The sequence below is a fragment of the Antechinus flavipes genome, chromosome 1 (genome assembly GCF_016432865.1).
Source record: "Antechinus flavipes isolate AdamAnt ecotype Samford, QLD, Australia chromosome 1, AdamAnt_v2, whole genome shotgun sequence".
NCBI classification, from domain to species: Eukaryota; Metazoa; Chordata; class Mammalia; order Dasyuromorphia; family Dasyuridae; genus Antechinus; species Antechinus flavipes.
Window position 1 is genome coordinate 381259957 of NC_067398.1, and position 16054 is coordinate 381276010.

Genomic DNA, 16054 nt, shown 5'->3' on the forward strand with positions numbered 1-16054 from the left:
ATTTTTTAACATTCACTTGTAAATATCCTGAGTTCCAAGTTCTCTCCTCCCCACCCTACCCACTGAGAAGACAAGTAATATATCAATTACACATGAGTAGAGTTAGTGACACCATAAGATTTTAACAAGTAGTGTTGGAGTTGAGTGGAAGAATGAGTTCATTCAGGCTAACGAAGATAGCACTAACAAAAGCACAAAGATGGGACAGAGTGGGATGAGAATGGGAAAAAGTCATCAGGCTTGGTTGGAACACAGAGAATGTGAAAGGGAATAGTGTAGACAGTCTAGAAAGGAATGTTAGAGCTAGACTTGGGGCCAACTTTAAATGCCAGAATAAGGATTCAGGTAGAATTTGGAAGCTCCTGAAGGATTTGGAGTGATGAGATTAGTATAGATCGATGGAAAGACTACAAAGGACAGATAGGAGAGGAGAGAGAATGAAGGCTGGGAGATAGGAAGAGGGTGATTCCAGAAGTTCAAGGAACACTGAGGACTAATGTTCCTGGATACTGAGAAAGAGAAATCTTCCTACCATTTCTAGAAGAAAGAATTGTATTCATTGTTGCATTCCTCAGAATTAAGAATATGACTATATAGATAGATATCATATGGGAAACTGGGAGGTGTTTGTGACATCCAAGGGTCCAAGGCTGTGTAACTGGCTAAGTCACTCACCTTGTGTTTGCCTCAGATTCCTTGCCTGTAAAATGGGGATAAAGACACCAATCTCTCAGGGTTGTCATGAGGATCAACCTCAGATTACTATATAAATTTTAGTTATAACCACAGGGTAGTCAGAATGCACCAAATGACATTTTATTAATTTTTTGAAGGATAAATAATTTGAAGTATTCAGAAGAAATAAAAGAGATGCTTTCGTTCCTAGCCCAGTATTATTGTTGGAGAAGGAAAGAGCAGAAAAAATAGAATGTATGCAGAGGAGAAGGATTTGACATTACTATTTTCCCTCAAGCCCATCCTTCATTCTAGGGAAAAGAAAGTTCTCTTCTCTTGTCCAACTTTAAACAAAAGTCTTTTTTGGCCAAGGGAAAAGCACCAAAAGGACAAAAAAAAAAAAAAAAAAAAGCTGCTCTCTTCCTTCTCAACATCAGCATGACAGATACCTAATTAAGAATCTGATCCAGTGCCACTGAGATCTTTAATGAAGCTCTGAATTATTTTTCTCTTCTGAAATCACTTTTTATTTATTCAGTCCTCTATGTATGAGTTGTCCCTCCTCAGCAGATTGTAAGCTCCTTGAGACAAGAGACAAGTACGTAATCTTTATCTATATATTGTCAATGATTAGTACAAGTACATTTATTGAATATTCATTGAATTAAAGGGAACCAAGTTACCTGAAATTGGGAATTGAACGAAATGATTTCTAAAGCCTCTTCCACTTGTAAAATTTTATGATTTTTCTTCTTAGGAAGATATTCTTACATTTTTAGGACAAAGATGTCAACAACAATAAAATAACCGTTGAAAATAACCTGCTCAATTTTCCTAGGACAAAACATTTTTTTCCAAACTCCATGTATAATTTTTGGCATATCTTTTATTAATTGCTGTATTTACAATATTCTGTAAATATTAACAGTCATCCAGTAAACATATCAAGAATAAAAAAGTCTTGTCACATAAATGCTGAAACTTAACACTTCATTAAAAAATGCAGGAAAATGTACGCTCTTCCAGCATAGTGTCTGTCACTCCTTTCCTATGCATACAGGTTAATAAGACAATAGGATGTGAGTTCCCTTAACTTCAAGTATATCAGCATTTATTAGCAGAGGGGAAGCGACAATGCCACCCACCCACAAAACAGGTTTCAAGTTATTCCCTTTAGGTTTCCAAATCAAATGCCTTGTGAGGACAGGGGAAGGCGTGCATAGAAGGCTTAGAAACTTCATTTTTCAGATTCAGAATAACACAGGATGGTTTGAAATAGAGAACGTGGGAATAAAAATTCTGAAATTGTGTCGTACGTACCACTTCTTGAAGACCTTTGCTTCTCTTGAGGAAAGGAACAGAACGGTACAACACTACTGACTAGAGACAGCTTTTAGGACAGAAATCATGATGCTCAGAAACTGATCAAACATACCTTTATAAACCTGGCTGTAGAACACACCATTAATATCTTCACTATCCAAGATTCATCTATTACACTATATACAAAAACTGCTGTATGTGGTGTGTTGACATGATATCATGGAGACAATTTCCCCATCCCCCGTGGCAGTATAATACAGCTGCTTTCCTCATTCCAAAGAGGATAAAGTGGAAGTCTTTGTCCCTTGACAAAAACTTTATAAAAGCAGTACATGCAATTATTTAAAAAAGCAAAACACACACCCCTCTAAAATCCATATCCATCAGATTAATTATTAGAAGAGGTTGCGGGTTCTGGAGACTGAAGGAATTCATAAGGGTCGTGAACCATGTCTTGCTGTTCTCCAACACTAAGATGAGAAGGGCTTCCTGTAAATATGGGGAAAAAAATACCACTGAAGAGATCACACATTTCCAAGGTTTCTCATCAATATTCTGGTGGTTATGTAGCAGATATAGAATTCGACTTAAATCTTTTACATAAAATCATTTTACTACTCTAAATTAATGGCTGCAAAAATGTAGAGTGACATTATTGCTTCATTCACAAAATAAACATGTTTATCAGATGATACAACAACACGATGCACTATGCTAGGCAGTTAGGGAAGTAGCAAAAAACAATGTAGCAGGTAAAAAAAATAAAAAAACAAGAATAAAAAAACTCTTTGACAATTTGGCACCAAATTGTTTGAACTGTTCATTAACCTCATATGGTTTTTCTCTGGCCGTTGGATGGAAATAAAATAATAACAACATCAAGCACTAATGCTTATAGTCATTTATGCACATCTTACTTGATTCTCACAAGAACTTTGTAAGGAATGTATTAAAAATGTTATTACTCTCATTATACAGAAGAGCTTTTCAAATTTTGGAGAAGCTAGACAATTTGTTCATGGGCACTTACCTAGTGGACTCTACAGTGTCCTATTTAAATTTTCTATTGTTTTAAGTAGCATTAACATTGACTGTTAGTTTGATCAAGTGAAAGTCTTTGGCTCTAATTAACTGGCACTATTGATTAGAGTATCTTACTTCTGTTCCAGCAATATGACTACTCAAACAGAAGAAGGATTCCAGGTTCCTGATAGTGAAAGCTTCAGCTGATCAAAAGGTGGAACAAAACCTTTCCTAGACCAACTTACCCAGATGATGCTGATCTCTTTCTGAAGTGTTAGAAAGAGAACTGAGATTGGAAGATGGCCTGGAGCCCACTCGATCTGTCTGGGCTTCATGAAGATCTTGCAAGAGCTTAGTTGTTTCATCTAAGTTTAAGTGGTTATCATCATGGTCAAGCTCCTTCTTCACTTTCCCTGAAAACCAAACACCACATTGTTACAGTTCTGATGAAACCTATGAGGTTTTTTGTACTTCTACCTATTCAGTTCAAATGGCATCATGATGCAGAACCAAGTAACAATGATAGTGGAATGAAAGGGGGCACTGAATTAAATATATAACAAGAAGGAAAAATTGCAAGTTGTCAGAAGTGTGTTGGGGACAGAGGGAAGCAAGGAGTAAGAGGCCTTTTAGTTATAAACGTGTTTCCAGTCAAGCAAAACATCCAAGAACAAAATTTATAATCATTTACTGAAAATATAGTCAAATGCTCTTGGAAGCAAAGAATAATGCTGCAAACTGTTCTGTTTTATGTATCATGATAATTACTAAGCATTATCACTCTCATTCAAAAGGAAGAGAAAAATCATAGTTATTTCCTGAAAGTTCATATGTCCCTTAGGCATTGTAGTTTTTTTTTTTTTTTTAATTATAGCTTTTTTATTTACAAGTTATATGCCTGGGTAATTTTACAGCATTGACAATTGCCAAACCTTTTGTTCCAATTTTTCCCCTTCTTCCCCCCACCCCCTCCCCTAGCTGGTAGGATGACCAGTACGTGTTAAATATATTAAAGTATACAAAATAAGTTTACATGTCCAAACCATTATTTTGCTGTACAAAAAGAATCGGACTCTGAAATATTGTACAATTAGCCTGTGAAAGAAATTAAAAAAAAAAAATGCAGGCAGGCAAAGATATAGGGATTGGGAATTCAATGTAATGGTCCTTAAGTCATCTCCCAGAGTTCTTTCTCTGAGTGTTATCTGATTCAGTTCATTACTGCTCCCTTGGAACTGATTTGGTTCATCTCATTGCTGAAGATGGCCAGGTCCATCAGAATTGATCATCATATAGTATTGTTGTTGAAGTATATAATAATCTCCTGTTCCTGCTCATTTCACTCAGCATGAGTTCGTATAGATCTCTCCAGGCCTTTCTGAAATCATCCTGTTGGTCATTTCTTACTGAACAATAATATTACATAATATTCATATACCACAATTTATTCAGCCATTTTCCAATTGATGGGCATCCACTCAGTTTCCAGTTTCTGGCCACTACAAAGAGGGCTGTTAGGCATTGTACTTTACATCTCAATAATAAGGCACTGCCAATACTCTGTGTATCCCCCCTTATTCAAAAGACATTCAAAAACAAATTTAAGTCTTCCTAATCTATTTTACTAAGAACTGCAGGGAGTGGGTGTAAAAGAAGATACAAATCTCCAAAACTTCTAAAGATAGAAGATGGGGGGAAGAGGGAGCCATTGCCAGAATGGCAATGGAAAAGCAGGGAGGACTTGCCTAAATTCTGTTCCAAATGACATTAGTACAACAAAAACAACAAAAGGATGTAGAGAAAAAAATTTCAAGGCCAAGAAAATTCTATTAGAAGGCTTCCCAAAAATTCCTAGAAGAGCTCAAAAAGAATTTTAATCAAATAAGAGAACTGGAGGAAAAATTGAGAAAAGAAATGATGCAAGAAAATAATGGAAAAAACAGTAAACTGCTTGGTAAAAAGTAGGTACAAAAAAGGGAGATGAATAAAATTTTAGAAGAGTTTAAAATAAATATAGAGAATAAAAAATATTTGGGAGTGGACCTGCCAAGACAAACCCAGGAAATATATGCACATTATTACAAAACAGTTTTCACACAAATAAAGTCAGATCTAAATGAATGGAAAAACATGAATTGTTCAGAAGTGGACAATATAATAAAAATGACAATTCTACTCAAACTAATTTACTTATAAATACCATATCAAACTACCAAAGAATCATTTTGTAGAGCTAGAAAAAATAAATTTTATCTGGAAGAATAAAAGGTAAAGAATACCATAGGAATCAAAAAGAAATATGAAGGAAGATGGTCTTGAAAAAGCTAGTACTGGCTAAGAAGAATGGTGAAGAGTACCAGAAATTAAATTCACAATACATAGTACTAAATGACTATGTGAAACAACACTTGATAAACCCAAAGATTTCAGCTTTTGGAACAAAAACTTGCTATCTGGCAAAAACTGCAGGGAAAACTAGATATAGACCAAGATTTCACATTTTATATCAAAAGTCAAAATGGGTACATGATTTAGCCATAAAGGGTGACATCATCAGTAAATTGGGGGTACATGAAATAATCAAACTGTTATAGCTTTGGATAAGGAAATAATTTATGACCAAACAAGCGACACAGAGCATTATGATATAAAATGGGTAATTTTGATTATATTAAAAAGTTTTTGCAAAAACATCACCAATGAAGTCAAGAAGGGAAGCAGGAAATTGGGGAAAACATTTTATAGCTAGTGTCTATCAAATGGTTTACTTTCTAAATGAGGAATAAAGGAGAAAATTTAGAACTAAAAAAAAAAAGGGAATGTTAAAATAGTTTTTACATGTAATTGGGAATAAATATTAAAAAAAGATATTTGTCTCCAATTAGACTAGATTCTTGTTCTCTGTTTAAAATTAGACATTTTTACCATCTGAATCCAATTCTCCCTGTGCAACAGGAGAACTGTTTGGTTCTGCAAATATGTATTGTATCTAGGATATACTGCAACATATTTAACATATATAGGACTGCTTGCCATCTGGGGGGGGGGGTGGAGGGAAGGAGGGGAAAAAAACGAAACATAAGTGAGTGCAAGGGATAATGTAAAAAATTACCCTGGCAAGGATTCTGTCAATACAAAGTTATTATTAATTAAAATAAAATTTAAATTAGAATAAATAAATAAAATTAGACATTTGTGCTCAGTTTTTATAATTAGCACCATCTCCTCTATACTTTACCTTTCCTCATATTAAAAAGTTGACTAAGTCTGATGACTTTCTTCTTAAGTCTACTTTTAGTTAACTCTAATTTTTAGGAAGGTTTTGTCTTGCAATAAGCTTAAATTTGCTTGTTGCTTCATGACTTCTCATTTTTTTCTGATTCTTAAATTCTTCAGGTTCAAGCAGAGCAATGAACCAGATCTTTCTTTCACATGATAATCCTTCAAATACTTGAAGATATACCTTGTCTCCTTTTCTCTAAGCTACGTATCTTTAGTTTCTCCACTATGGCATAATCTCAAGGCCTTTTACACCTCTGGTCAGTCTGTTCTGAATACCCAGAACTGAATCTAATATTCCAATTGCAATCTAGTCTATTTGCTCTTACCACTTACTGGGCAGTGAGGTGTAATGGGCAAAACACTAGAGGTTAAGTTCAGGAAGATATGGGTTTGGAATCTACTTTTGACACTTAGCTTACTCTTCATCTTTAAAATGGGAATAATAATACCACCCACAGGATTGTTGTGAGGCTCAAAAAGAGATGTGTATATGAAGTACTTTATTTAACTGAAGTACTTGTAGATGCAAGCTATTTTTGTTACCAACATTATGAAAATTTCCAACATCAAAGAGTCTTTCCTCAGAGTGCACACACTCTGACTTCTCTGGAGCTTTTGACAAACTGATCTCTTTCTTCCTGAAGGGCCTGTTCCTATTCTTGATCACTCTCTTCCTACCCCTTCATTATAGGCATGTCCCAAGAATCTCTTCCTTTTATGCTATGTGATCTTATCTATGGCAGCACTAATTTCTCTCTTGAATTCTAGTTGTACATAAATAACCACCAACTATTAAACAGCATTACTTTGGTGTACACAGGTAGCCAAGTTCAACATGACCAAGTCAACATTCATGTTTCTTCCCAAATCTTTTGTCACTTAATATGATAGGATCAATATCTTCCTACTCCTACATAGCTCACTCATTTCCCCCTCTAATGACTGAATGGGAATTATCATCAAGACTTTATTGGTTGCTTTCTGGTAGCTCCAGGTTAAATATTTTCCTGGTTGCTTAAAGGCCTGATTATACAGGACCTTACTTTTTAGACTTAAGAAATTTAGGGGTCAGTAAGTTACAGTACATCCTTGTCCTGCTGAGCAGAGTAGTTTCTGAATGTAGATAAGGGGAACCTACCTAAGTTAAGTGCTACATGTAGCCTACTGAGTAACTTTTCTATGATTTGGTTCAGAAATCTTCCTCTGGATTACAAAATAACTCACTGCCTCATTTCATTCCATATCAGATCTCACCTACCAGTCTGAGTAAAGCCCAGAAGGATATATTGTAGAGGGCAGGAACTCTGAAAAAGTGTACTTGAATTTAGGTCAGCAAGGTACTTATAGTTAAGCATATACTTAGTACTTAGTATGGTAATGTAATGGTTGGTGCTCAGTGTGCTGTAGTGATGTAATCTTACTGAGGTTTTTAAGGGAGTCTCAGACACAGAAGGCTCTCTCAGCCACAGGCACAAAGACTTCAGATGCCAGATTCCCTTTTCGACCATCCTCCTGGTGGCTCACCTGCCTCCTGCACTAAGATCAAGGCTGAGGTCTTCTAGAAAGCTAGCCCAAACATTACAATATATAGCACAGTCCAAAGACAACACTATGGCTTATAGTGTGGTTGAAATGTAATGCCTAAGTGGAGAATTTGGGGTCTTCACTGACTTTCCCAGATTCAATCCACATTTTTTATATTTTGCATTTCTCTCCATTACCAGAGAATCTATTCTGAAGCACTTACAACCACTTGACTAGATTATTGCAGCAGCCTCCTAATTAGACTCCATGATATCAGCTGTTCTCTTTTTCAGTTCATTAACCACAAAGCTGACCAGTTTCTATTACTAACATAGATATGACTACAATCATTTCCATACTCAAAAATCTTTAATGATTTCTTATTGCCTCTGGGATAAAATTCAAAAATTTTCTTTTAGCATTTAAGATCCTTCATAATCTAGTTGTCACCTACCTTTTCTCCCTTATTTCATACTTTCATTGTTGTGCTCTTTCCATTCTAATACATTGGTTTCTTCAAAATGACATTTCATTTCCTATCTCCATGTCTTTGCCTAAGCTAGGTAACCCATGTCTGGAATGCCTTTTGTCTGTTTCTTAACCTATTTTTTTTTCAAAGCACAGTTGATTTTTATTTCTATAAAGGTCTTTTTTGATCACATCAGGTTATTCTTGAAAATACTTTATTTCATATTTACTTATCTCTATTCATGGTAAATTAATTCAGTAGGAAATAAGTTCCCCAAAAAGGTTTTAGTTTTTTTTTCTTGTAACCCTGACACACTCTCTACATAAGCCCTAACATTTGCTGAATTTAATTGAATTAGAGTAAGAGAGAGATATTCCTTTCTCCAAAGTAATTAATAATCTCTTGATTGCTATAACTGCTGATATTTTTTCAATCTTCATCCTTTGAACTCTCCTCACCTACCCAGGGGAAATGTAAATTCTTGGATATTTCCTGGTTCAAAAAAAAATTCTCTTTTAAGTTTTCCTCCTGCTGCTATGACTATTCCTTCTTAATTTCTTTTGCTGCTTCCCCATTTATATCTTGCCTACAATTATGGGCATTCTCTCCCTAGATTCTGTTTTGGGCCCTCCTTCTTCATCTCTGTAATCAATTTCCATGGATTTAATTATCGCCTTTATAGAATTGACACATAAATCTAAACACCTATCTCCAGGGTTTTCCCTGAGATATGGTCTTGCAGTACCAATTGCCTACTGAACATCTCAAACCCAGATATTCAAATTAAATTTACACCCTCACGTTACAGATGCTGAAGCTGAGGAAATTAAAGTAGCTTGTTCAACACATTAGTACATCCACAAAAGAAATAGGTCCTAGGCTAAGTCCCACTTGATATTGGGTTCTGACTGACTCAGATTGAATGTAAATAGCAATCATTTCTGCTTTGGTCAGAAACCCTGAGAATCTTGCCCTCCCAGATTCATTCATTCATTTATCTAGATCTGAAAGATGAGATTCTCAGCCTCAACTGCTACCCAGCCTGAATCACTGAATGGGTGGGGCCTCAATAAAACCTGTTGAAGACTTTAGCTTAAAAAGGCCAAAGTCTCCCATTTCAGCTAGATCCAGCTGTTTAGATCTATATCTTACTACTGGACCCAGATGCCTCTGGAGGAAAAAGGGAGGCAGGTGATCTTGCAAAGCCCTCCCTCTAATCAACTTGCATGGCATGGCATCACCTCCATGAATTCACAGTCCTCTTCAAAAACGAAGGACAAACAACATTTTACTACAAACCTTTAAAGAAATGTGATAGTTCTTTCATATCCTTATAGGTTTTGTTATTTTTCCAATTCATGAATTCAATGATCACTTCTATGCTGATGATTTTCTAATTTACTTATCTAGCCCCATAATGTCCACTTCATTGCCAATTAAACATCTCAAACTGAATATTCCATAGACTAGACACCTTAAACTCAACACTTTCCAAACTGAATTCATTATCTTTTCCTATAAGCTCTCCCTCTTTTTAATTCCTATTACTATTAACAATGCCACAACTCTCTCAACCACCCAGACTTGCAATCCAGGTGGAGTTAGGATGGTGAGTTATATTGCTATGACAACTAATTACTGCTTGGAGTAGGGAGCAATGAATTTGGGGGTTCATGGATGGGAGTATGGGGCAGCAGCAAATCCTCATGCCACTAAAAATGGTCCCCAAACTGCCAATATTGATGACTTTTGCTTCCTAATTTTTTTTAATTGTACAAAGGAGTTTAAAAAACCAGCTCCTGGGGAAACTCTTTTAAGAGAAGCAATACAGAATAAGCTAAATAGCTTAGCTATTTAAAACTTACCCAATGAACTGAGCATGGAAATATCAAGAGAGACATCAGAATATGACTTCATTGACATAAAGTCCAAAACAGAGCTGTTGTTTTCTCCAACCGAATCACCAATCTGCTTAAAAACACAATAAGAAGCAAAAATTATGAAGAACCATAAGACACAAACTTAAGGCCAAAAAACCCCACAGTAATGGAAGAAAATGAGATGATGTAGATGTAGCTCCAATGAACTTTAACTTGATAAATGACTCCTGATGTTCAGATCTATGTTCTTGGAGGGGAAGATGTCTTAGAATGCCTTCAGAAGCTTTCTTAGTACAAATTTTTATCTATTATTTTTACCACACTTCACTTGAAAGCAGCAACCAAAATTTAGAATTTCCTTATTAATATTTCAAGTTTTCATTATCTAAGAGTTTTTAAAAGGCTAGTAAATAACCACAATGTTATTTTATATTTATTCCAAGTTCTAGTATGCCCAAGCTAATAAGTTCAATCTGTATAGATTGGCTTTCTTATTCCTCTCTTACCCCAAGATTGAACATCAATATGGGGGATGTTATGGAAATTTGGGGGAGCCTATAACATTGGTCTTCCTGCTTCCATTCTCTCTCAATTCCTCTTTCACAAAGTTGCCAAAATAATCATCTTAAGTAATAAACCTGACTGCCACTCTTCTATTCAAAATACCTATAATAGCTACCTATAGGATAAAATACAAACTCTTTAGTCTGGAACTACCTTCCATAAACTTGACTCAACTTACCCTTCCAGATTTCTTTCAGATAACTTCACTTTGTATATTCTTATGTTCTAATCAACTAAATCCCAAATTCAACATGCCAACTCCAACATCTACACTTTTACACATGCCACCCTAACTCATGAATGGGAATGCATTCTATCTTCATCTAGGTTCCTAGAAGATGGATCTCTTTAAAGGATCAGCTCAGGGGCCCATTCTTCTGTAAAGTCTTCCTTAATTTTGTTAGTGCTTCTTCATAAAATGATCCTATATTTTTTACTTACCTGTAAATATAAAATGTAAGCTTCCTAGGGCCATTTTCATATTGAAAATAAAATATTGGATCCCCAGTAATGAAAACTGCGCCTTGCACAAAGTAGGTCCTTAATAAATAAATGTCTATGGAATTGAACTGATTGTAGAAGGGACTCCATGGAATTTAAATATGTAATTTGATTTTAGAAGGGCATTATCAACCATATTAGACATTTCAAACTAGATGTTCCACAGGTATCACAAACTTAGACCACAGAATTCTTTTCTTTTCTTTTTTGCCCCAAATCCACTTCCCATCTTAATTTCTTTTTTTGTGGAGGCCACCACTATACTTTTTATCATTCAGGTTTACAATCTTGTATTCATCCTTCACTCCTTATATTTCCTTAGTTGCAAGACTAACCCAACTATAGCTCTACAAGATCTTTAAATCCTTCCCCTTCTCTTCAATGACATAATCTCAATTTCTAATTCAGGTCCTCATGACTTCTGGACTTGCTTATTGTAATGAATTCCTAATTGTTCTTTTTATCTCCCGTTTCTCCCCATTCCAATAGATCCTGTACCGTACTAGCCGCCAAAATGATATTCCTAAATCACAGATATGACATCAATTGCCTGCTCAATATACTCTAGCAATTACCTCTAGGATCCTCTGTTATCTCTAAGATCAATTATAAACTGCCCTTTGAGACTTGAAAGTTTTCATATCTTCACTTTACCCTACTCTTTTAGCCTCACTTTCCATTTATTCTGTTATATTCTAGTCTAGCCACAGAGATACATAAGCAGTGCTTGTTCTCATCACAGAGAAAGTACTAGTTGGAAAATTAAGAAATTCACAGAGGAGGAGGCATTTGAGCTTAGTCTTGAAGGAAATTAGGGATTCTCTGAGGCAGTGATGAAAAAAGGAGTACATTTTATATATGAGGGACAGTCAGTGTAAAAGTGGGAGGTGGGAGATGGAGTGTCTTGTGTAAAGAAAAACAAGAAAGCCAGAACAGCTGCTCCAAAGATTACAGGAAGGGTAGCTATGTGCAATAGGCTGGAAAGGTCAGATGGAAGAAGACTGTGAAGGGTTTTATGAGCAGAACTTATCTTTGACCCTAGGGATAACAGGGTGCCAGTAGAATTTACTGAACAATACAGTTAGATATGTGCTTTAGGAAAATCAGTGTAATTACTATTGTGTAGGATGGGTTGGGACTAGAAATAGAATAATTAGGAGGATACTGCAATGGTCCAGTTAAGACAGAATAAAGACCTGAACCACAATAGTGACAAAGTGAATAGAGAGAAGGTAATGGTTGAAGAGATACCGTGGAGGTAAAAACAACCAGATTTAGCAACTCGCTAGAGACAAAGATTAGTCAGAATAAGAAGTTAAGAATGATACTGGCATAGCAAACATGAGTGACTAAAAGGATGGCCATCTTTGATAAAAACAAAATTAGCAAGAAAGAGAGTACATTGTTTAAATATGCTGCATTTGAAAGGCAGTTTTGAATTTGCAATAGCTAACCAGGGACTGGTGCTAAAGAAAGAAATAATATAGATTAAAATATTAAGAGTTTTGATACATACAGAAAGGAAGAAAAGGCAGCTCACGGAAAACGGTGATGATTTTCTAATCATCTAATCATATTAATCAGTATGAGATGAAGTTCTCAATTGAGATAAAACGAGATGCATGCACAAAATGAAGCTTATTGGTGAATGGACTATATATATATATATATACACACACATCTTAAAGTGTTCAAAAATATTGTCTAAAATGAACTTATAAAAAAGTAAGGCAATTTGTGGATAGGTAAAAATATTGGGGGGTTTGGTTTCATAATTTTTCTAATTTCATTGATCTTAAGATTTTAGAAAAATAGGCTTACTTGAAGATAGAAAAAACAATCCTATTTCTAGACAAATTTAGAGATACTATGAGACAAAGAGAAGGTAATGGCATATTACAGTACAGAAATAATTAGCAAATATTTTGAATATTGAAAAGTCAAAGAGCACACAGGATATGAATAAAGATCAAGCAATTTTAGTGAAAGGGACTTAGTAATCTAAAAAATGACTGTTCAAGTTTCTGATGCATAAATTTAAGTTTGTAAAAAGGCAGCCACATCATATTAGAAGCCATACTTTTATAAAAAGGGGACAAATGATAAATAAACAAGATTGTTATCAGGTCTTATATACAACTAATAGGGTATGTATGAACCAATAAATATTCAGCCAAACTTGTACATCTATAATTGTACATAATAACTGTTGTTATATGTGTATAACAATGAGCTTCAGAAATTAGTGTTCCTCAGTACCTTCTGAAAAACTGAATGTTGCTCAGAATAGTTTTGTGTAAAGCAAATAAAGACTGTTAGGATTGTAATTGTTGTGAGGCTCAAATTTATATTATATTTGTTTATAAATAATTATTAATTTATAAATATTTATATATTTAAATAGTGCATTAAAGTACTATAAATATTGGCTTTTACTATTATTAATCAAGATGTAAAACTGCTGCATACTTGGAAATAGTGAAACAAAATAACAGTTATGGAGTAAAAAACAACAACAAAAATGAGATTGGAAGAATAAAAATGTCAGTATTAGCACTGTTCTGGATGTCCAGCAGCAAACTAATGGGAGTATCTGTTATAATCAATAGAACACTGCAATACCCAATCACAGATTTCTGTGAAACACAGATTTCAGCAAACTAAATATGAAATTATGAAGATTCCAAGTAACTATAAAAAGCAAAAGAAAACACATTTACAGTCAAAAGGATAGGACACTAATATCTAGTAAATATAGTCAATCTTCAATTAACCATAATATTCAATTATATCACAACACACCATTCCTCAAGCATTCTGAATAAATGTAACTTCATTTTTATAGCAGAAGGAGGAAGAAAATGATGTATTTCAATTGAAGAAATGCAATAAAACTGGGTTCAGAAGTGCCTTAACTACACTTAAAGACCAAAGTGGAAATTTTTAAAATTCAAACTCTAGTATAACTTGAAAAGAATAATAATAATTTCACTCAAATATATATATATATATATATATATATACACACACACACACATATATATATATAAATATAAATAATATATATGTGTGTATGTGGAGACAAAAAGGGAGGGAAAGAAGGAGGGAAAGAGAGACAGAAACAAAGCAGCAGATACATCAATACTGGGAAAATGAATACTAAAAGCACTATATGATACATGCATGAAGGACCAAAGTGGTTTAAAAGCTATTGTGACTAAATGGCATTAGGGAATGAAGATGGTCATGGGACTATCTGTAGTAGATGGAATACTACAATCATCAGACATTCTCTTGCTAGCTTAAAAAAAAACCCCACAAGAACCATAGGACACATGTGCTCTTACCATCATTTGTTTGGAGGAATCTGGACAGGTAGGGCGCAATTTGTGTTCTTCCTTTATAACGGGTAGGACCTATAGCATCAAAGCCGATACTAGCTGTTAGCATTCTATACCAAGTCCTTTTTCCCCATCTCATGCCTACTGTTGGACTCTCCTTGTTTTACTCTTCCCTAAACATGTTGGTAAATATTTAGCCTCTGCTACAGTAACTCAAGGACTTTTACATGCTCTTACACTGAAGGGCAAAGGGCAAAACAACTTTCTGGCAGATGGAGCATCATCCAATTTGACCTGTCAAAATTTTAATTCATTTCTAGGCAAAATAATATATATTAGCACATTTAAAAATAAATCTGATCCTCAAGTTGATGTCAGCTCTTCCAACTAAAACTTGATGGAAGAGTCATTCACTTGCTTCGTTATATCATACCTTAATTTCATCTGGTGGCTTCATTGGAATATTCCTCCTCTGGAAGACAAAAATGATGAGAAACTTAGTTAGCAATATACAGATATTCCATGAAAATGACTGAAAGTTTTCTTGATGATACAAAGTTTACTACTTTTTCTTAGCGCTATCCAAAAACATCTATTATAAAACTTTAAATTTTGTAAAGTTCTTGCATATATTATTTTATTTGATATACAATCAGGACTAGAGTATCATTCACATTTTATAGTTGCAGAAATGGAGACTAAGAGGTTAAGTAATTTGACCATATTCATACAATTAGTGTCAGAGCTGTGTTGACTCCAAATACAATGTTCTTTCTACATGCTGCAAAACCACTATATTAGATCTTAAAATGATCTTCTATTATTTTTACTGATATAGTAGAAATATACTATATTTCTGTGTGTGTGTGTGTGTGTATATATATGTAATTATCTACTGATAATTACATAAAGGTCAAAGTAGAGAAGAACTGATACAATCATTATGTCCCTTGTCCTCAAGTCATTATGCATTAGAATCCCTAAATATTTCAGGCCATGATCATGTAAATTCACATTTACAAGAAAACGGAAGAGGAGTATCTAATGTTATTTTTATAACTTGAAGTGGCCAAAATTCATTGGGTTATGGACCTGAAACTGTGGCTCTCTGGCCAGATTCTTAGGGCAGATTAGAAATCCAAAAGAATCTGCAACCATTATAAGATCTAAAATAGCTGAAAGATTCTTAGAGATTACAGCTTTAGAAAAAGCTTCCATCAATTTGTTACTATTGACAATTAAGTATTTATGAAGGCCATAAAAATTTTAGCACTACTAATATGAAAGAATTAAGTATATGAGAGGTTATCCAGCATTATCAGCAATATGCTTATATCCTCTTAGAAACACATTTTAGCTCTCATTTTCTTTTAAAATGTATCATGAATTTCTTCCAATGTTTCCTTGATAATACTGCTGTACATGATTTAAAAACTGTCTACTGAAGGAATGCATCTTTTCTAATTTTTTAA

The 16054-nt window shown here is 34.5% G+C and overlaps 1 protein-coding gene across 9 annotated transcripts in view; it reads right to left on the bottom strand.

Annotated features, from left to right (window-relative positions):
- Positions 1-1543: 1543 nt before the first annotated feature.
- BRD9 (bromodomain containing 9) overlaps positions 1544-16054 on the bottom strand; it is a 49645-nt gene continuing 35134 nt past the window's right edge. For 4 of the 9 annotated variants that reach the window (XM_051969792.1, XM_051969789.1, XM_051969791.1 and 1 more), the window contains 5 exons: positions 15016-15054; positions 14589-14657; positions 10162-10267; positions 3267-3434; positions 1544-2487 (listed from right to left, as the gene is read on the bottom strand). In XM_051969792.1, coding sequence (XP_051825752.1) covers positions 2387-2487; positions 3267-3434; positions 10162-10267; positions 14589-14657; positions 15016-15054 — 483 coding nt within the window. In that variant the 3' untranslated portion in view covers positions 1544-2386. The remainder of the gene's footprint in view (positions 2488-3266; positions 3435-10161; positions 10268-14588; positions 14658-15015; positions 15055-16054) is intronic. The other 5 variants (XM_051969793.1, XM_051969798.1, XM_051969797.1 and 2 more) reach the window with 2 other exon arrangements.